Below are 21,897 nucleotides of genomic sequence, written 5' to 3' on the forward strand. Positions count from 1 at the left end.
ACTAGTAGGATTTTGTGGTGTTACATGCTGTAACCTGAACATCAACAAAGTAGATGTTTGATCCTGGCAGTGTAAGACACCTGGTCTAAACTTTTAAAAGGACAAATGTGCAGGATGTGAATAAACTCTGTATTTAGAATGTTGAAGACTTTCTAGATGGTTCAGTCCAAATGGTACAAACATCAACAGTGTTCCAATCCCACTACAATCTCAGTTGATTTGTAATTTGTAAAATTGCCCAGCAGGCAAATGCAATGTGTTATGCATAACCCCCACTCTCACTCTCTCCGGGCATGCATGCACAAACGTACAGTTAAGTCGAGTCATATCTGGTGTCAGTCAGCCACTCCCTATGAACACTGTCTCAACATGTTCTGTAATAATTAACCAGCTGCTGTGGGGTGCTACACACGCTCACCTCCTGCCACATGCACCGTACTCTGGACCTCCTACCACAAACACACATGTACATTATGCACACATGAGAGCTCGAATATGGAGTGAACTTGCTTCATTCGATAGAAGATTAAAAGATACACTAGTCAGGTAAGAGGAAATTTACTTTTGGTACATCTTCACTTTATACTTTGGTTTGTTAAGGTGTTCTTTGCAGCTGTAAAAGAACCAAAGAGTGTCTGGCTTAACAAAATGGAAATGAAATGCGTTACACCTCTTGCTGAGCAACACTTGCCAGTCACATTAAGAAAATAAAAGACTGTAATAGTTGAATTCTTTATATTATTTGTATGAAAAGCATACTCATTCTATGTTAGCCACATGGGGTGGACACCAATGTCACAGACTAGAGCTCATGTGACTCGAGTCATACAGTAGCCTGATACAGCACAGTTTATCTGTAGGCTGGAGTAGAACAAAGCTTTGTCACAATGTTTGTCAAGTTTTGCAGCCCAGGTGCAAGAAACAACCAGAAGGTATATTAAAATGACATAATCAGGTCAAATCTAGGGAGAAACAAAGAGCAAGGGCTATGTATGAAGACAGTCAGATACAGAAAGGAGTGGCAAAATGGGGAGGAGCAAAAAGTAAAGTAAAGGAAGTAAAACAAATACATGGATGTGTGTTTGTTTTCTTTGGCCTCATTCCGTTTTTATAGAACCACAGCTGACAATCTGAAAAAGGCTTTTAGTGCATACACACACAAAATCATCTGTTCAACCTCCAGATAACATCGTACTAAAAGTAAAGTGAAGCAGTCAACTGTGGCACTGAATTGTGTGAAGTGTATATGCCAAAGAGTTGTAAAAGTTTCCGAGTGATTATCGCATGCTATCAGAACATATGCCCTCTCAAAATATAAATAAATAAATAAATCTATTTCCTGATGGCTTGTTTAGCGGATTAGCAGAGAGAGGGCTGTAAAGTGTTCACCTACAGTGGGATTTTTACTCACCACTAGCCTCTTGAGAGAACATAAATATATGCCATGGTTCTATTCAAACGTCACATTTGATGCTGGCGATTTCTTTCTTCTTTTTTTTCTTTTTTTTTTTCTGCAAGCAAGATTTACAACTTTAAAGGTCACTTGTCTTCCAGTGGATGTCCACCCTCAAAGCATGCTTTGTATAGACTTTAAGAGTCAACTTTTGATTATAATATGCAAAATATTTTTAAATGAAGAATTAATTCTAAAAATCTATAACTACATTGTAACAAAATGCAAAAAACAAAATTATTTAAAATAATTACATGTTTGTGAATACACTATAATACTGTGAATGTGGATGCTGTGTGAAATGGTGATAAATTGCTGTGCATTCTTTATATTCTTCAGTATATATACAGTAGTTGTTTCCTTTATATTACAAAGGCTTATAAGAGGTCAGTGAAAGAGCTCACATTATTATATGCTAGAGCTTAAATTCTCTGCAGCTTACTGCCACGTATCACGTTTTTATGACTAGAAATTGTTCTTGTCGATCACATTAGTGCTGTGATTTCTTAAAGCAAATACCATTGGAATGATTTAACCTTTGCATACTGTTCAGGACAAATTTGGACCATTTCAAGATTAAATATAAAAATAAAATACTTCAAAATGTCTAAATGTCATTCTTTTAGCCTGAAGAGTGGCTTGAGAAGTATTGCCATGGCACAGATACAAGGTCTGAAATATAGTTGGATTATGGAGGTCCAAAACCCAGTTAGGCCTTTCTGTGTGGAGTTTGCATGTTTGACCAATTCCAGAGCACTTGGGTTATTCTGGCTTCCTCTCACAGTCCAAACACATACCTGTTAGTTTAATTGATAATTCTAAATTGGGCTTTTGTATGAGATATTGCTTGAGCTGCACTAAAGTGATATATATATATTAATTTTAAATGGTTAAAACAAAACTTGTAGCTAAAAGTGATTTGAGTGGTCACAAAGAACAGAAAGGTTATATATAAATGAAAGTACATCCTGTGCTTGTTTGTGCTGTGTAACTACAAGCACAAATATCCTCAATGCGAGGAAAAAATCTAAAAATAAACAAATAAGAATATTTTTATACCGCGCAAACTGAGATTAAACTAACTGAGAGCTAAGATTAAAACAGAGCTCATAAGTGGGGTGGTGGGATGATAAGATTAGAAAGGCACGTGACTTACCAATGCTTTGAATGCACAGACTAGTTTGCAATAGGCAAGTTTTTGTTTTTTTGTTTTTTGCTTTAAGATTTAATTATAAATGTTTTTTTGTGAAACAAGTGAAGACAATGATTAATGCTTATAATAGTTCAACACGGTTATATTTGTTCTTGCGATTTTCACTCTCAGTAAAAAATAAATTACTATGCTTGTAATGGCTAAATCTCTTAGGTGAGATGATGTTCTCAAAAATGAGCGTTATTAGATTTAAAAAATGAAACACGTATTAATCTTAATAGGCAATTTATACATTCTAAAAAGAGTTGCTGATTAAAATTTGTTGGAAACCCTAAACTCTGCATGTTTAAGAGGGAAAACATACAAACTGCTGGAGTTAACTCAAACTCGTAAGCTGGAGTCAGCATGATGAGCGTGATAATACTTTTTTTAAAAACAATTTCAGCAAACATTATTATAAAAGTACATTTGCTCTGTGCCATGTACTTTAGTACTTCATTCACAAAAACATGCCCACCTGGGAGTTGTTACATAGACCCTGGATTTTCAAATGAACTCTAACTCCAAGCTTCTATCACTATGATAACCATTATTATTGTAATTAGTAGTAGGAGGAGTTGTAGTAGTAGTAGCACACGGTTATAAACAACCTACTTAACATCACAAAGACAAAGGAACTGATTATGGACTTTAGGAAGCAGGCTCCTCCTCCTAACCCTGTCACCATCAGAGGGGCTGATGTGGAGATAGTTGAGGACTACCGGTACCTGGGGGTACACTTGGATTGTAAACTGGACTGGACCAAGAACACCAATGCTATCTTCAAAAAAGGGCAGAGTCGGCTTTTCCTACTGAGGCAACTCAGGTCCTTCAATGTTGGTAGGAAAATGCTGACCATGTTCTACCACTCGGTGTTGGAGAGCGTCGTGTTCTTTGCAGCTGTGTGCTGGGGAAGTGGGGTGAAGACAGCTGATGCCAACAGGCTGAACAAACTGATTAGAAAGGCTGGTTCTGTCCTGGGTGTCAGACTTGAGAACCTGGAGGAGGTGTCTGAAAGGAGAATGCTAAAAAAGCTTGTTTCTATCATGGACAACCCCTCCCACCCCTGAACGCCCCCATGATGGACCATCGGAGCAAACGCAGCAAAAGACTCATTGCCCCGAAATGCAGAACTGACCGCCATAGTATTGCCCCTTTGTACCGGGGCAATAAGAATAACTCTTCCTCACTCTGTAGGTGATTTTCCTGAGACGATTACCAATGTTATTCTGTTCTCTTCCAGACCGTGCAATATTACCCAACAGTACCTTATTGAATATTTGTTTCATCCCCCCATCATACGCTGCTACTCCCTTTATTCTATTGCACAATACTGTCACTTTCTAGAATCGCCAGCATTGATAGTTAAGTTATTTATTCACCAGGATATAGTTTTGTTTTTTTGGTTTTTTTGCCTGTCCCGTTTGGCTCTTTTGCCATCAGAATTGTTGTCTAAAGGCAAAGAAAGATGCCCGACGGATTTACTTTACCAAATTGACCATCCCAGCCTTGCCATAATGGTCCATTTGATTCACCTTTTATTGTTTATTTTATTTTCACTTGCTGAATACGGGGACAGACTTGACTGGAGGAAAGAAGGGGAGAAAGAAAGAGGGAAAGAGAAACAGCTGAGAAGAGGGATGGGGGAGAAGGGCAAAAAACAAAAAACAACAGAACGGGCAGAAAAAAAAAGAAAAAGAAAATGCATCTATCGATCACCTGGATCACCTGTTGAGAAAGAAAAAAGAAAACAAGCAGAAGAGAACAAGAGTAATAGAATAAACAACATCACAATGATATATGAGAATATGACAGTAAATACTAAATATTAAACATTATTGTGCAGCACATAAGATCAACAGAACACAGTGTGCTTTGAGGTAGGAGCATAAAAGGGTGTAGTTTGTGGGTGTGATCACCCGTGTGTACACCTGTGAGCATGGACGCGCTTGTTTTTTGTTTTTTAAAAGGTTCCTTCATGTAATGATCTGCTAGAGGGTGTGGGGGGGCCACAGCCCCGTCCTCCAGGGCATGAAGCAGGTATGGAGGAGATCAAAACTCCAGACATCCAGAGGCCCTCAGAACACAAGGATATAGTTATATATATTACTTGTTAGAGTTATCTGATACTATGTCTTGCACTATCCTACTGTATATTACTGTACACTACTATTCTTATTGTATATATTGTATATCTCATGTCTTATTCATCTGTTCCTCTGTCTCTCCTGCTGCTTTGAGCATATACATGACAAAAGAATTTCCCTCGGGATAAATAAAGTTATTCTTCTTATTATTATTATTCTTAAACATAGTGTTTTCTATCAGAAAAGAGTAAAAAAGAGTCTTTACTGATTCTTTGATATATTAGGGATTGTACATTGTGCTTTACTGTTACAGTGCCTAAATGCAGTTTTACATTAAAGTTTGTTGCCAGATTCAGTCAAATCTTCATGTGCACATGAGATACAAATACCAACGTTTTCTGTAGAAACTGCGTGCTTAAAGTTTTGTTATTGTTATTGTTGTAGCTGGCACGTCTCCCTGTGCAAGAGGAAACAGTCAGTCAGAAAGAGGAGTGCCGTGGCTTCTGGTATGACAGCTGCTGAATAACTGAGATATTACTTACCAGCAAACAGGCTGAGGCAGAGAAAACCGGTAAGAATGAAAGAAATAGGCATATATGACTGCTGTTTTCAGACTGCTGGGAGTTTTTGCAGGATTCCAGAAAATAACAGGAGAAAGAAGTTTTTGCTTTTTTGTTTTTTAAATGAGGCAACATGAATATTCCAGCAGTCCTCTTTGTCGGTCACAGACTTCGGCGTCTCTGACCAAAGAATAAACAAATGGTTAGGTCTACACTGTCATCACGGGTTGCTGGGTGGAGTGCTGCTATAAAATCTCTTAGAGACGAGCACAAAAAAGAAAGTAAAAGAGTGAAGGCATGTTAGAGAGAGAGAGAGAGCAAGAGAAAGAGAGAGGGATAAATATAACACATCAGAGAGAGAGACAGAGAGACTGGAAAGAGATATTTAAAGCACAGAAGGAAGAAAGAGGCAGACACAAAGACAGTGAGAAGAGAGGATAGCTCTGACTCACCATGTTAGAGGAGGTAAGACTCGTTTTATTTAATTTGTTCTTAGAAACACTGACAGCTGGTTGAGGATTGTAGAAGTGCACTGTAGCTCCCAGTGTCTTTCCTTGCTCAAGTTGCTCATAATGCTGGTTAACTATTTTTATGGAGCCATATGCACTACTACGCAATACTGTTCAACAAGTTGGCAGCATCTGGTGTTAGTCACCTGATTTTACACGCAAGCTTACACGTATATGTTTGAGGGGTTTTTTTTTATAAAGTTTTCATTAACTTTATAAAATTGTTTGTTTGTTTTCACAGCAGTAGATGACCAGACATGAATGAAGCAGCTCTCCTCCCAGTCATCAAGGCAGGGAATGGGCGAACACTGTCCAGGTGAGTTACTTTGTATACTAAATGTCATTTATGCATTCTGTATTTCATGTTCCCTTAAGTGGTTCCAAATAATCTGACAAAGAATGCAACATATAAAATAATAAACTAATAAATATGACCTGAACATTGTCGGGCTGTGCTGTGCAAAACCTTGCATTTAGTTTTTTATTAATTTTAGAGCGGAGTTTCTCTCCCTGTTTAATACCTACAACTGCTTCCTGAAGGACCAGACTCAACTTCGCCTCACTTACGCTCAGGTATGATTTAATAAGAATTTGAAATAGGTTTCCCTTTTGTTTCCCAATTCTTGGGATATTCACATTGCTAGTTAGTTAATTAATAGGTAATATACAAAAGCACCATGATTCAATGGTTAGTGCTTTGGCTTCCTGGGGTCAAATGCACCTGCCTGTTTAGGCCTGTCTGTGTGGAGTTTGCATGTGTGTGGGTTCTCTCACACTACTCTGACAGAAAAAGATTGTTTGTCCTTGTCTGTGGTAGCCAATAGACTGCAGACCCGAGGCCTGTACTTCAGTGTTAATCCTGGGTTTTTAGTACTGTGAAGGTGGATCACTTCTTACAGGTGTAGATTGTAGCTTACACTGCTAGCCTAACCTGCTCAGGAGCAGGTTATGTTCCACATCATAGATCAACAGGTATTTAACCACCACCTACTAGCCAGTTTTTCCTGAAAATAGCGTCACCATTCCTGGAAGATCTCCCAGACTTCTTTGCACAGAAAGCAGGTGGGCCTAAAGTTCAAGTAGTTTCTCCGTGTTTCCCCATTGAGCATCAGTATTAAATATAGATTCCTATGCACAAATTTATTCCTTGGTTTTCTGTTTTCCTGTTCACAGTGAACAAATTTAAAACAGTGTTATTATTCTATAAACTTTAATTTATAGACCTAAAACAAAGCACCCATTTGTACTTGCTGCTCTTACTGCGTATTGCATTTGCTTGTAGAATAAGCCTATTTTTTATATTTATTTATTATTTGCTTGTTTGTTTCATAGATCATTAAATAATAACCAATTATAATCCATTAGATTCCCCCATGACATAATGATAGAGCTGTAATTTTGATAATTCTGTTGTCTCATGCAGTCTCCAACTTTATAGCTATATGCAGTCCCGATCAAAAGTTTAAGACCATTTGAAAAATGGCATAGTTGAAAAATTTTGCATAGTTGGATCTTAACTAGGTTTCAAGGTTCCCACTGAAAAAGGCTGTTTTAGAGTTGATCAAAAGTTTAGGACCAAACCTCCCCAAAACAAACCTGTAAACCCCACCAAAACAGAAATCAAAGTTTCAAACATGAACTCAGTATCGAATAGCTCCACCGTTATTGTTGATCACTTCAAAAAATTGTTGTGGCATGCTTGATGCAAGCATTTCCTTGAGGTGAGTGGGAACATTTCTCCAAGTGGTGAAGACAGCTGCATGAAGGGCATCTATTGTCTGGAACTGCTGTCCAATTTTATAAACTTCCCTTGCCATCCATCCCCAAAGGTTCTCAACTGGATTTAGATCAGGGAAACACACAGGATGGTCCAAAGAGTGATGTTATTCTCCTGGAAGAAGTCCTTGTCCTGTGGGTGTTGTGTACTGTAGCGTTGTCCAGTCGTTACCACGCAGACGAGGGCCATGAGGGATGCTCTCTGCAGCATCTGGATATGGTCAGCAGCCGTTTGACACCCCTGCATCTCCTGAAGCTCCATTGTTCCACTGAAGGAAAAAGCACTCCAGACGTTACGATGCCCCTTCCACTATGGCGTATAGAAAAACATCTCAGGTGGGATCTGCTTGTCATGCCACTAATGTTGGAAACCATCAAGACCATCAAGGTTACACTTTTTCTCATCAGAGAATAAAACTTTCTTCGACCTTTCAATGTCCCATGTTTGGTGCTCTTTTGCAAAGTCCAAACAGTCAGTTCTGTGGCTTTCAAGGAGACAAGACCTTTGAAGACCTTTTCTGTTTGTGAAGCCCTTCAGTTTCAGATGCCATCTGATGGTTATCGGGCTGCAGTCGGCACCTGTAATGGCCTTAATTTGGGTCAAGGATCGTCCAGTGTCTTGACGGACAGCCAATTGAATTCTCCAACTCCGTGCTGGTGAAATTTTGGGGTCTTCCACTTGAGTTTTTTGTTCCATAACCCTCAGGATCACTTAGGAAATTCCAAATGACTGTCTTACTGCGTCCCAACTCGGCAGTGATGGCACGCTGCAAGAGACCCTGCTTATGCAGTTCAACAACCCGACCATGTTCAAAAAGGGAAAGTTTTTTTTCCTTTGCCATCAGAACAACATGACAGTGTGACTACCTGACAGAAAATCCACATTTTTGTACAGATTTGGCCTTTTAAAGGCATGTGGTCTTAAACTTTTGATTGGGACTGTATCTAGCCATATAGCTAATAGTGAAGCTTGTTTTAACATGTCTGTGTATGTGTTTCTGTAACAGGAAGCAGATGGCACGGTGGTGGTGGAAGGCATGCTGAATATCTGCTGGGGAGTACGGAGACCAATCAGGCTGAAAATACAGGATGACAAGCAAATGTTTCCATTTGTTCCTAAGACCTCTCCAGATCCCACCAGTCCAGTCAGCCCACTGGAAAGCAAGAGGTTAAAATCAAATTTTGTACAATATTTTTAGTACTGGTGGGAAACAGTGGCTCTGTGGTTGCCACCATTGCCTCACAGCAAGAAGATCCTGAGTTTGCCTCCACCATCTGACCGCGGGCTTTGCATGAGCTCCCTGCGTCTGCATGGGTTCTCCCGAGGTACTCCAGCTTCTTCCACAGTCCAAAGACATGCAATTGGTGTGGTCAAGTTAATTGGTGACTCTAAATTGGCCATAGGTGTGAAAGTGAGTGCGACTGGTTGTCTGTCTCTCTCTGTTATCTCTGCTTAAGATTGGCAACCTGTCCAAGGTGTACCCTGCATCTCAACCAGTGGTAGCTGGACTAGGCTTCAGCTCACACGCGACCCTACTGCATGACTACAGTAGTTATATAGCTAAAGTGTTTCAGGTTTTGTTTTCATAGTCAATCTTTCTTTCAGAGGAATGTCACGATGGGGAGAATATGTTGACCTTCACCAGATAGATGAGATGGTTGAGACACCACAGGAAACAATCAAAAACCCTTTACCAGGTGAACGCTTTTTTCTCTTCACTATCTCTGTCATTTCTCAAAAATGCTATCTTAACCATTAAATTAGAGTATATTATAGATATTGTTGGACATAAAATCTTGGCTTATGGATTATCATCAAATCTTATTGTTAGCTTTAGTTGAATGTTATGTCTACTTGTTTACACACATTTAAAACTGTCTTGTTTATTGTAGTTACACCATATGTTGAATGTGAACCTTTTTTCTCTGGGGGTGTTTGCACAATCTAAAGGACCACCTGTTTATGAGACCTCAACCCTGCGCCCTCCAAAGCAGAAGAATCCAGAACAGGAAGCAGAGTCCAACCTGTTCCGCTGTATGAGTGATGCCTCGCTGGTTAAAAGAAGGAGGAGCACAGGAAAGTCAGCAGCTCAAAGAGAAAAAGAAAGGCAGCATCGCTTTTCAATCAATGGCCACTTCTACAATTACAAAGTGGGTTTCTGCTTAAAACTGCCCTCAGGGCTTGTTTTCTTCATCATGAGTTTAAGGTCAGTGTTGTTTCACTCTGTTCCACAGACCTCGATCTTCACTCCGTGCTTTGGTACACCAACTAAAGTTCGTATCTCTAGCAGAATGACCACAAACCAAGTCATTGAACAGCTGCTGCACAAGTTCAAGGTAAGTTTGGTGCCAGAGGGCTGGTACAAAAAATTGTTGTAATTTATTTTGTGTACATGCAAGTGCTGTGAAAAAAAGGATTTTCACCTTCTTGAGTTTTTAAAGGTACAGTAAGTCTATGAGGTTTTTAATAGACAAAACCCCAATTTTGAACACACACACACACACACACACACACACATATATATATATATATATATATATGTGTGTGTGTGTGTGTGTGTATATATATATATATATATATATCTTGATTAGTGTGTAATTAAATCTTTTAAGAAGCTGATTAAACGTAGAAATAATGCATTAAAAAGACTTTGTTGTGAGCACCATTTGTGGATGTTGCGATGTTGCGGCTATCTTGAATACAGTGTCCAACATGGGTATCACCAGTCCATCCTTTTATGCATGTGACTAGAGACCAGGCACACATATAATGCACCTCATAACTTTTCATTCAAAGGTCACAAATAACTTACACACTGTACCTTTAAATACAAAATGCAGTTTTTAAATGATGATTTCATTTATTCAGGAGGGAAAAAACAGCAACCCAAACATATCTCTGCATCGTCCCCTCTTGTTAAATCATTAATTTTTTATTTATTTTTTTTGAATGCTCATGTTCATTTTCAGCAGCCACACCCAGGCCTCATTACTGTCAGACATGTTGAATCAGGTAATCGCTTAAATAGAACCTGTCTGAGAAAATTTAAACGGGCTAAAGGAGCTCGGAAAGCGACACACATTGCCTAAACCTAACTTACTTGAGAACAGATAGGAAACAAAGTCAGTGACATCTCAGTATGGAAAGGGTTACAAAGCCATTTCTAAGGCTTTGGGATTCCAGTGAAACAAGGTGATAGCCATTATCCACAAAGGGAGAAAACTTGGAACACTGGGGAAACTTCCCAGGACTGGCCGCCCTACAAAACTTACAACATGAACTCATTCGGGGCATAACAAAAGAACCAGCTTTATATCCTGTTACATCAAAAAAGAACATTATACCAACAGACAATGGTGATAGTGCGATGCTCTGTAGTTACTCACAGAGCAACTACAGAGCACAGAGCAACAGAGCAACTCCAGGTCCTTGCTGCTCTAGGACCTGGATTACTTCTTGTAATTAATGGAATCATGAATTCCTGAAGGAGAGGTTTGGATAGCTTTTGTCCCTTAAAAAAATGAAATCATGATCTAAAAATTGTAGTTTATATTTGCTCAGGTTACCCTTAAATGAAAATTATGAACACAAATGAATATTAAAATTTGCTTGATGATCTGAAATAAATGAGTGTGACAAATATGCAAAAATCCAAGAAATTAGGAAGGAGTCAAAAAAAAGAAATCACAGCACTGTTTAGGGAGGGAGGTACACTATATTGGCAAATGTATTTAGTCACCCATATCAATCACTGAATCCAGGTGGTCCAATCACTTCCAGGGCCTCTGGTGGGTAAAATCCAGTCACTAGGCACATAGAGTTCTTCTACAAACATTTGTGAAATAATGGGTTGCTCTCAGGGTTGCAAATATCTTATTATACCTCATGGATTAAGCATGGGATGTAAATAATGTATAGTCAGAATTCCTCAAACCATAATAACTTCATCCAAAAAAAAATATGTATATATTTATATATTTCTTTGGCTGTATGTTCATCAGATACAGAACGATCCCCAGGAATTTGCTCTCTACTGTCTTCATCAAAGTGGAGGTGGGTTCATCTTTTCCACAAGAAATGCAATAATTAGACATAGCACAAGAAAATGCTGCACCAATGTGGCACTTGTGTGCTTTGTCCAGAAAAAAGGAAGCTGAGTAACACAGACCAGCCGTTATGGGAGCGCACACTGCAGGGACCCTCTGATGACATCATGAAGATTTTTTTGATGGATGCAGATGAAGAGGAAGTTAGTGATGATGTGAGTGTAGTAGCCATGCCTTAACTTATGGTAACATAATGTTACCCTTTAAGTGTTTTAAGGTACCTTCATTTACTTCTAATAAGGAGTTTTCTGCTTTTTTATTTGTTGCAAACTATATGGTAACATATTTTTCTTTGCAGGTAGCTCAATATCTGAACTTAGAGCTTCCAATCCTTGAAAAAGTTTTACAGAAACTCAAAGACGAGGAGAACAGAGAGATACAAACGATTGAGAACAAGTTAGTATACAATTTTATTTGCTTAAACGCTCTTGAAATGCTTTCTCACGAGTGCAATTAAGTTTTGAAAATAGAGAATATAAATAAAGAGCCTAACGGTGCGTGTTTTACCACTTATGCATGACTACATCTTCCTTTACACCAGTCAAAAAGATGTGCATAACCAACATTCACCAGTATAAAAACTGTAGTAACGTTTGAGGTCAGGTGGTGGCGCCAATATTTAAACTTTCTCATTTATTTTTTGCTTATGGTGTCTGTATCTCTCTCCTAATCTATCTATCTATCTATCTATCTATCTATCTATCTATCTATCTATCTATCTATCTATCTATCTGTCTGCGTGTGTGTGTGTGTGTGTGTGTGTGTGTGTGTGTGTGTGTGGGTGCCAGGTACAAACACCAAAAGAGAGTCCTGTCCAATATGTTAAACTGTAAGATGTCACGTCCCATTGAGACCAGTGTCTAACAACTCACCTGATTTCCTAAAACAAGATTCAACATTCAGTACAGCACCATTTCCATGTTCAACGATGAAAGATCTACAGAAATATGAGGAATTCTTTTCCCTTGTTTTTTTTTTCTTCACGCACTCTTTAATGTTATAATTCTGAATCTCTGATACATAATAAAGATGAACAATTTGGGATATGAAGCACGAGGCTGGTGTATATCCCATACAAAAATATATCATCCTTCCAGTCTTATGTGTCTTTTTCTATTTTAAACTGTAAAATAAATTAAAGATGCAAATGTAAGTTGCTGCCAGAAATTGTAGTTCACTGTGTCTGTGAATAAATATGGGACCAGCATGGCCACTTCTGTTTGTGCTTTCTGTTTGCTATGTTTGAGTTATGTGTGCCACTGGAGCTTTTCAAGGGTTAATTGGACTCTGCTCAAGGTTTCTATTTTTTATCAATGATCAATGTATGTGTATATAGACTTTTGATAAAACTATATTGATTGTTAATCGTACCTGTGCATGTGCAATGACAATAAAGTTGAATTCTATTCTATTCTATTCTATTTACTCTTTTTTCTTGTACTTTGTTATTTTATATGTGGTTGAGTTGGATGGATTTTATTGCTGATTTCTGGTATTTATTTTCCTGGTTTGTAATAAAGTGTTGATTGGCTCAATGGAAATAGTTCTTGTGTGTGGTGTTCGTCAAATTTTAATCCAGACAAAACTTTCCTTGAGGCTTAGCATTTGCACGTTCCTCAGACTCCTGCATTTTCCTCTCTACGTAGTTTTCCCAGTGTGTTTCTATCTCTTCCATGAGAGTCTGCATAATACTTTGTACTTACTGTAGGCCCCTGTTATTTTGTTTCTCTGCCTCCACCCTTTTTTTTATTTGTTTGCCTTCATCTGAACCTCTCAAAGTGGCTGGTGGTTAATTTGTCACTTAGTCACTCTGTGCAGCCAAACATCGTTCCAAAGATGCCACACATGACAGGTTGAAAGTGGGGGAAATATGTCTAAGATGAATCATAAAATGATGAAAATGCCACTTTAATTAAATATAGCAATCATCAACAATGGTACAAACAAGATGACAAAGAGTGAATGCAATAATATGCTACTTTAGGGGACAGATAATAGGAAAACTGGATGACAGGAGATAAAACCAGTAAATAAAAGTCCTCTCTCATTTTGCTTCTCTGTGTCTGTGTGTGAAAGATGGGAAAATGCTTACAGATGGAAAACTTTGTCTTAATAGTTAAATAATGAATGTGAAATGAGGTGAGCACTGCAGTTTAGAGGCAAAGACTTTGTAATGGCTTGCCAGCCCACCAGACAGCCTTATATTACTAAGCAATTTTCCTCCGCCATGATGAATGACTAAATGAGAATAAACAGATGTTTTATTGTAGGATAGGGTTTCCATGTGCACCAGTTTCCAAATGGTAGACTTTTAAGAAATGGAAAATGAGTGTTCCCAGTGGCACAGTTTTGCTGTTCCATCATGAAGGAGATCCATAGATGTTAGCTGTGCAAGCCCCAGAAGAGGTTTTACATTTCTGTTTTTGAAAATTGGGTTTTACTCAAGAGGAAGAATGTATTCTTATCCACTAAATGCAACTTTTCATTTAGTTCATTCATTTAATTTTCTTTTTTATTTAAAAGAAAATCATACAAGTTTGTAGTTTTAACTGAGATGATATTGTACATGCAGAGCAAATATGTGATCTATGTAAGTGTCTGACAACTCTGGGTGTAAGCCACAAGTTTAAAGAGTGAGAGAGAGAGAGAGAGAGAGAGAGAGAGAGAGAGAGAGAGAGCATTTGATTATTAGTTGGGTTTATTAGCTCATTTAACTGCCCATTAACAAACATGCACAAATGTCTAACCAGCCATTCACATGATAGCAAGGTCAAACTGGTTCATCAGAATTGAGAAGAAAAGTAATGGTTTCTCATTCCAGATAGATGTACACCAATGATTACAGACACACACGTGTGTGTGTGTGTGTGTGTGTGTGTGTGTGTGTATTTGGAGACATGGGCCTCTTCTTTCTTCTTAGACTGATCTTGTAGTAAGTAAACACGACATGAATCTTAGTTTGTATTAAAAAGCTAGTAAGATGGGACAATAAAAATGAAAACAAAAAAATGAAATTCTTCAATATTCATGTTTTATTTTACTGCTTAAGATTCATTTGTGTCTCTGGAGGTGCGTCCACAAAAGAAAGGTGATTGAATATTCTTATCATGGGTCTTTAACTCATTTTATGACTCCATGCTTCTTCATGGTGGATAACTGAATCATTTAATTTTAGACGTGAAGTTTGAGGACACTCAACATTTAGGCTTAATGTCTAAAATTCTGGCAGCAAACAAAGGTAATCTTTATTTATTCAAAACAAAATGTTTCAGCTGCATCCTTAACTGCCCATACCATGCCTGTGGGCAGTGGCTTACAACCTACAGTGTTATTTTGCATTAAAAGTTAATTATTATACATATTGGCTGCTCAGATGAGATTTATTTCAACTTGTTTGAGGTTAATGATTCCTCCCTTTATGGATTCAGATTTATCTTGAATCTAAGGAAGAAAAGGTTGCTAGTAGTTTCATTTATAAATCGAATTTCAGAACAATACCTAGAAAGTCTGACCATCCCATTATATTACATTTGGTTAAAAACTGATACAAAGGTCACAGAGATCTTGGACTGAAAACAGGACTGTCTCCAAAAATACCTCTGAGACAAAACAAGCTCATATCTCTGAAATGAACAATGATAACTGTTTCTGTTCTTTGTTCAATACAGAATGCATTCAACTTGCATAAACGGGATACTGCCAACTTACACACTATATGACTGCTCCTCTGTGATGTATCATAACTGTTTCCAGAAAAGTAGCAAAATGGTTTTGCTATTCTTTTTTTTTTTTTTTTTTTTAAGAAGTACCTCTGTTTATGAGTGTAATGGTAGCTTGCCTAGCTGCTAACTGTTACATTATTTTCTACGTGGCAAGTTTCTGACTTCATCTCTTTGCATGTTGGTGTTGGGTGTGTATAGCGCTGTGGTAGCAGCATCTGAATCACATTACTCTTTAGCAGGAGAAAAATTTAATATACACTGAATTTTGGTTTATTCCTAGTTGTTGATGAATTTTAAGTGATGAAGTCATTTCTTAGGAATGACTTTGCATGAGTGCCTGGAGAAGAAACCATTACTGCCATTCCCGATCATTCTGTGCCAATAGGACAAACAGACAAAATGTCTAAGATTGATATAGAAAGGATCAATAAGTTGTACAAATGCAGTGAGTACAAAAGGCATGGAAGAGACAACCCACTGTTTCCTAAAATGTATAATGAAATGTGTTTCTCATTCCTCATGTATTTTTTCATTGGAAGATATTTCTACAGAAACAGGTGTAGGAGATGTTATTTCTGAATGTCAAATCATTCTAATGACTCAATTCCTATCCTTCTTTTCAGACATTTGACAGAGCATGAAGAGAGATTGACTTGTGAAAAACTTCATGACAAAATGTCTAATCAGCTGATTTAGCTATAAAACAACAACAACAACAACAACAAAAACCATCAGTTAGATAAACATGAATAAATCATGAACATTTTGACTCTTACCTGCATGCATATGATTGAGTCTATTCTAAATAGCCCACAGTAATAACTAAATAACTGAATCAAGTTGACATTTTGCACAAATGGCACACACATATTTTTTTTAAGCTAAAGTAAAATAGAAAAAGAAGGCATTTCAACCCATGAACCACAACCATGGTAAACCAAATTATAATTGCATTCTGGCAAACCTTTTTAATCTTTATTTCAAATTTATGATTTGTTCATTTTGAACAATCCTCCACATCCACCATGTTTAATGTGCTGCATTACATAGTATTGAAAATATATCTAAATTACAGAGACAGGAAATAAGAACACATAAATTTGCCATGGCAATAAGCCTACAAAAGCAATTCAAATTAAAGCTGTTCAAAGTTTAAACATTGTCTTTAACTTTCCTGCACTTTTGTTTCTGCAGCTCGTGTTTGTTGTTGCGGGGGTTGTACGTCACCACAAAGCGGCACTTCAGATGCTGTGAAAGAGGAAACAACAATGAGCATTACATGAGAATCAAAAGGGAGCATTTCTCTAGATTTCTGTTTTTAACTTAATATTTATTAATATTCAGCTTTTCACTTTTTTTGCTTTGGAAAAAAATATTGTTGAGAGACTTTACAAACTTTACAGACTTTTACAAATGCAGACAGAGAAAACATTCACCTTTTTCACAGCACTGCAGCCCTTCAAGTCTTGGTTTTCAGACTTGGGACACTTGGTTTTTCCCATGACTGCATCGATCTTATAGTCGATTGCATTGGTCACCTACAAACATCAGCATACATAAATGTATATTTTACGCTGTAGTGGGATTGCAATAGTAAAACGCTGATTCATTTTGTTTGTGAAAGCTGATTCTAACCTGACTCTGAGCATCAGTCACTTCAATCAATTTGAACATTTTCTTGCCCTTGGGCTTTTCATTGAACATCTTCACAGCATGTTGAGCTGCCTCCTGAACCTCGGCTGAATCTGGATTCCTTTTAACCCAGCCACCCAGAAGAGGCTTGTTTTCTTTGATGAAATTAAACACACGAAAACACACAAACATTTAATTTACACAATTTCATCAAGATATCACATCAATGATTAAAAAAATGATGAATGGATATTATTATGAGGATGCATTTCCTTATTGCACTAAACCGTGTGCCACTTAATGCATCTGCCAATTTAGGAAATTATTAAAAGTGCTTACCTTAGTAATCCTCTTATATCCTAATATTAACTTGGATCTGCTTTCATTTGCAAAGTCATACACTATGCCGAACTCCATATTTTAGTCCAGAAACCACAAAACCCTGCACTGAGCTGGTCTTATACTGCCAAACTACACTGACTTCTAGGCCAAACCAAGCATTGCTCATCAGAATCTGCTGTAAAGCCCTACATGGCTCCTGCCTACATATATATCAGCGCGACTGAGGTATTATATGCAGATGCAGCCGACTTCTCATCTTTTCACTGCTCCACCCTCTTACTTTAAATAAGAAGTGAGCTTCTGATGTTGTGGAGATTAAACTTTGGAATATTCTTCTTTGGCCTGTCAGATCAGCTGAATCAGTGTTTTGTTTCAAATCACTCCTGAAACTAATTTCTCGAGGCTGACTTTCTTTTAATCCTTCCCCCATTATTTTTCCCCTTAACGTACATCTATTTGAGTACTCGGTGAGTAAAACAATGGTTTTCATCTTAACAGATTTAGCAAGGAGTTGCCCTTAAAACACAAGTTAAAGTTATACGCAAGGAAAAATGCAATTTTGTCAGATGTATGTCTGAAAACAAACACTCCAAAGTTATGAAAATGATAAATCACATTGCATTCCAAATTCTGCGTAAATTGCATCCATGCTGCAGATTTTACTGGACTATATATAATCTTCCTTACATACTAAGTACTGGTACTGAGTTTTCCTGATGGATTACTCGTTTATTATTTTTATTCCTTAACACTCTGCAGCTACAACTCCACCATGCCAAATTAAACAGCACTTGAACAAGAACATCTGTATCTGTGTTCTCTTTTTTTTTTTTTTTTTTTTTTTTTGTGTCCCGTTTGGATCTTTAGCCATCAGAATTGTTGTCTTAAGGCCAAGAAAGATGCCAAGCGGATTTATTTTACCAAGTGGATCATCATGGCCTTGCCATATTGGTCCATTTGATTGACCTTTATTATAATTATGAATTTATTTTATTTTCAGTTGCTACAAACGGGACAGACATGACTGGGGGACAGGACAGGGAGAAAGAATGAAAGAAAGAGAGGGAGAGAAAGAAAACCAAAGGGGAGAAGAGACGGTGAGAAGGGGGGGGAAGAAGAAAAAAAAAAAAAAAAAAAGCTCCGCCGGCAGCCAGCTGTGCCTGAGTGACCGAGCCCCAGGCCGAGAGGCCGGGGGCACCCCACCTCCGAAGTGGCCCGAGCGAGCCCCAGGCTCCAGGCCCCGATAAGCGGCCGTATCTGTGTTCTCACTAAGATAAACATGACTCACTGTAGCCAACCAGACTGCAGTACAGAGTCATCAAATATGGCGCCATTTTGGTGCCGTTTTGACATTCAAAGACTTACTAAGAGGCAAAATGTAAGCTCCCTGACTGTATGAATGGTTTTAAACAATGTTATTTATTACCATCCAAACTATTCTGACCATATTATGCCATGCTGAGAAATCTGTAATGCAAGAACTGACACAGAGACACTGAAGCTTCAGCTGTCACTACAACTGCTATTTTATTCAGCATTTGCACACATTCTAACACTTTGTTAGCCCAGTGCATAACTTCACTCGTGGTGCAACATCTCATTTCCACAACAACAACTGTAAGCCATTAAAGAACACAGTAGCATTGGAAGAAACAAGCGTATAACAGCTACGCTACCATAATAGCAAACACAATTCCCTTAAACTCCAACAAACACGACATCCAAGGGGCACAACAGAAGATCACATCTAGCCTCTCTCATCATGCCACAAAAAATATTTAATGACCATCATATCTTTTTCACTATTAGCATTCGTATTTTTCTGTATTTTGTCTTGTTATTACCCTGGGTTGGTATCTGCATTTTGTTATTGTATTTTTTCTTCATCATTTGTATAAAAAAATACAGATGTGTATATGCACATTTCATCTCATCCTTTCTTTAATGCTGCGATAGTAGGCAATTTACTAATACATGTTTTTCATTGTGGCTAAATGTCATATGAATACACAAAGTCAAAGTAGCTGAATTGCAAATGTTTTGTCTGACTCATTTCTAGACTGTTAGTCATGGTTCTGACACAGATGTCTACGCTCCAGTGCAGTCATTGTTATATACCTCCATTGTACTTTATAAGAATGGCTCCCATTTCAAGCCCAATGTTGTTTCTACTTTACTGTCACCACATGTTGAGGTACTAATCAGAATCCAAGAGACAGATTCTGTCGACCCATTTAAACTAATTTGTTGAAATAGATGGATGCCTCTCATAATGTATTTAGATGAAGTTTAAATTAACATAATAATATACTGGTGGCTGTTTTTATCCATGTAGGATTTGCATCTAAAGAGCAAGACTAATTCAGTTCTGTTCAACTGAGTTTTATTTATATAGCCCCAAATCACAACAACCAGCCAACACTGCATGCATGATCTGTTGGGTCTAAATGGGCACTGAATTGGGATCAGACAGGGAAAAGAAAAACAACTTTTTCTAGGATCAAGTGCATTTAAAATGGACTTGAAAGGAAATGTGTCCTATGGTTGGAAATCATGGACAGTATATCTTTATTGGGTTGCTTGATTGTACATGCTGACACTATGTACGCTGGGCAACACAAACTGGTTTTGGAGCAACATGATGCTGCCAACCAGACAAGATTTTGTTTTTCAACTAATCACTGCATGATTTACAACAGCATAACTAACTGTGTAATAAAACAGTCCTGTTGCTAAACTGGCCAGAACCCATTGTTACTCAGGACAAATGACATCCATCATCTGACAAAAATAGACAAACATGATTTCAACAAAATTCCAGCTGATCTCATACAGTTTTGTTAAAAGGACAGATGTTACAACATAGGGTTAAACATCTGCAGATCCCAGCTCTTTCACAAAGCATGTTGCTGGTGTTGGTTTTAAAATCAGTGCATACTTTAAGGAAACAATGAAATATTTTTTAACTAGATATTTATGTGATCTGCAAATATTTCACATATTAATTTTACACAGCTTCTTAACATTTTTGCAAATGTCCCTGTTGGAAAGTGATATTTTTTCATGAATTTATATATCCAGTGTAAGGCTCTTTTGAAGCACATTAATAAATACAGCCACTTCAGTTGTCATGAAACTTCACATTTAAAAAGAAATAATGTGCGTGTATTAGATAGTATTTCTGCAGTATTGCCCCCAAAATTTCAGAAGCTATTTTTTCTGGCTCGCTTGCCTGTGACATTACTCCACATTTTCTTTTGCTTCTTATATTTCTTATCGATATAATTACTTACCGGCTATGACGACTTTCTCCACAAGCTGATCTCCCAAGCCCAGCTGGATAACTGATAGGCATATCAGCAGTGACAATGGAAGAGACATCTTTATACACCAAACTCTGCTGTGCTCCTCACAAGAGAAAGACTGGTTTCCAGAAAAACACTTCAGATGAGCAGAATAATTTACTTGTCAACCAACTTGCAGATGTCCCACTCGATTTGGTCTGTCCAAGTCCACAAAGAGAGCACTTAAATGAGGACAGAGATAAAGAGGATTTACTCTAGAAATGAAACTTTAAATAATATAGCTGAAAGGAAAAAAGTACAAAGTACTATATATAATCCATATAGATTATCCATCCGTATAGTTTATGCTACAAAGAAAGTGGAAATATAAATACCTTTTTGTTAAAGAAGTTGAATACTGGTGAGTGCTGGAGCAACAGAGGGTGAAACAGAGAAATGTGAGGCAGGAGAGTGAAAGAGGGAGAGGGTGGCGTCAGTGAATGCCTGTGACTATTCAGCCTTTCAGCTGTGGCCTGTATAACAAGCCAGTGAAGACCACACCCAGCTAATACCACATATGACTGCATGCATAGATTTAACCTAGGGTGTGAATGCCAGAAAAGAAATATTCAAGTGGAAGAGTCAGTTCAGATAAGTGTCTGACGGGCATTGTTGTGTGTATGTGCGCGCTCTGTTGTTTCTCTTTGAATGCATCATGTGGGTGTGTAGTCTGTGTCTATTTAGATTTGCACATTTCCATCTTCTCATCTTGTTTTAAAGCACTGGATAAGCCACTTTGTGGAGATCCAACACAAGCCAGATGATGACATCAGTCGGCATACAGTGAGTAACAGTGAAAACCATGGCACACAGCAAAACCACAGCAGGTCCAAAATATCTCTTATCATGGAACAAACTGTTCTGAAAGTTTTGAATAGATTTGCCAATATAAGCAAGTGGAATATGCTAAGATTACTCACTTAGTGAGCAACACCAAGTAAAAAAAAAAAAGTAAAAGAAAGAAGGAAAGAGTGACATCTTGTTTTGTTGTTCAAGACGATTATAAACAATATCCAGTGATTTTCATTGGATATCAAATAGTGTTGCTTTTACCAGCCTCAGGTCAGACATTAGAGAAAATTCAGAAAGTGCATTAAATTTTAATTATACAAATGGGAAATCACAGTATTTATAATCCTCATCACTTATGGGAGGCTCAGTTTGACAAAAACC

The 21,897-nt window shown here is 37.8% G+C and overlaps 2 protein-coding genes across 9 annotated transcripts; one reads left to right on the plus strand and one right to left on the minus strand.

Moving 5' to 3' along the window:
* Positions 1-388: 388 nt before the first annotated feature.
* On the plus strand, positions 389-13,225 carry rassf6 (Ras association domain family member 6). Of its 7 annotated transcripts, none has more exons than XM_004538387.2 (12): positions 389-546; positions 5,177-5,303; positions 6,046-6,117; positions 6,296-6,374; positions 8,585-8,745; positions 9,184-9,275; positions 9,529-9,728; positions 9,813-9,914; positions 11,580-11,631; positions 11,721-11,839; positions 11,983-12,080; positions 12,473-13,225. In XM_004538387.2, exons 3-12 carry the CDS (start codon positions 6,059-6,061, stop codon positions 12,546-12,548), a joined length of 1,038 nt encoding a protein of 345 aa, XP_004538444.1. In that variant the 5' UTR covers positions 389-546; positions 5,177-5,303; positions 6,046-6,058; the 3' UTR covers positions 12,549-13,225. The 7 variants fall into 7 exon arrangements, with proteins under 7 accessions (XP_004538444.1, XP_004538443.1, XP_014264962.1 ...); XM_004538386.2 differs by having other exon boundaries at positions 390-546; positions 6,043-6,117; XM_014409476.2 differs by lacking the exon at positions 5,177-5,303 and having other exon boundaries at positions 390-546; positions 6,043-6,117.
* A 1,139-nt stretch (positions 13,226-14,364) lies between these two features.
* LOC143419487 (cystatin) lies at positions 14,365-21,181 on the minus strand. 2 transcript variants are annotated; one of them, XM_076886355.1, is made up of 5 exons: positions 21,060-21,181; positions 20,674-20,906; positions 17,042-17,193; positions 16,843-16,944; positions 14,365-16,654 (listed from the first exon to the last, which is right to left on the minus strand). In XM_076886355.1, exons 2-5 carry the CDS (start codon positions 20,759-20,761, stop codon positions 16,559-16,561), a joined length of 438 nt encoding a protein of 145 aa, XP_076742470.1. In that variant the 5' UTR covers positions 20,762-20,906; positions 21,060-21,181; the 3' UTR covers positions 14,365-16,558. The 2 variants fall into 2 exon arrangements, with proteins under 2 accessions (XP_076742470.1, XP_076742471.1); XM_076886356.1 differs by having other exon boundaries at positions 20,674-20,882; positions 21,060-21,175.
* Between the last annotated feature and the right edge of the window lie 716 nt (positions 21,182-21,897).

The sequence above is a fragment of the Maylandia zebra genome, linkage group LG7 (assembly GCF_041146795.1).
Source record: "Maylandia zebra isolate NMK-2024a linkage group LG7, Mzebra_GT3a, whole genome shotgun sequence".
In the NCBI taxonomy this organism is placed as follows: Eukaryota; Metazoa; Chordata; class Actinopteri; order Cichliformes; family Cichlidae; genus Maylandia; species Maylandia zebra.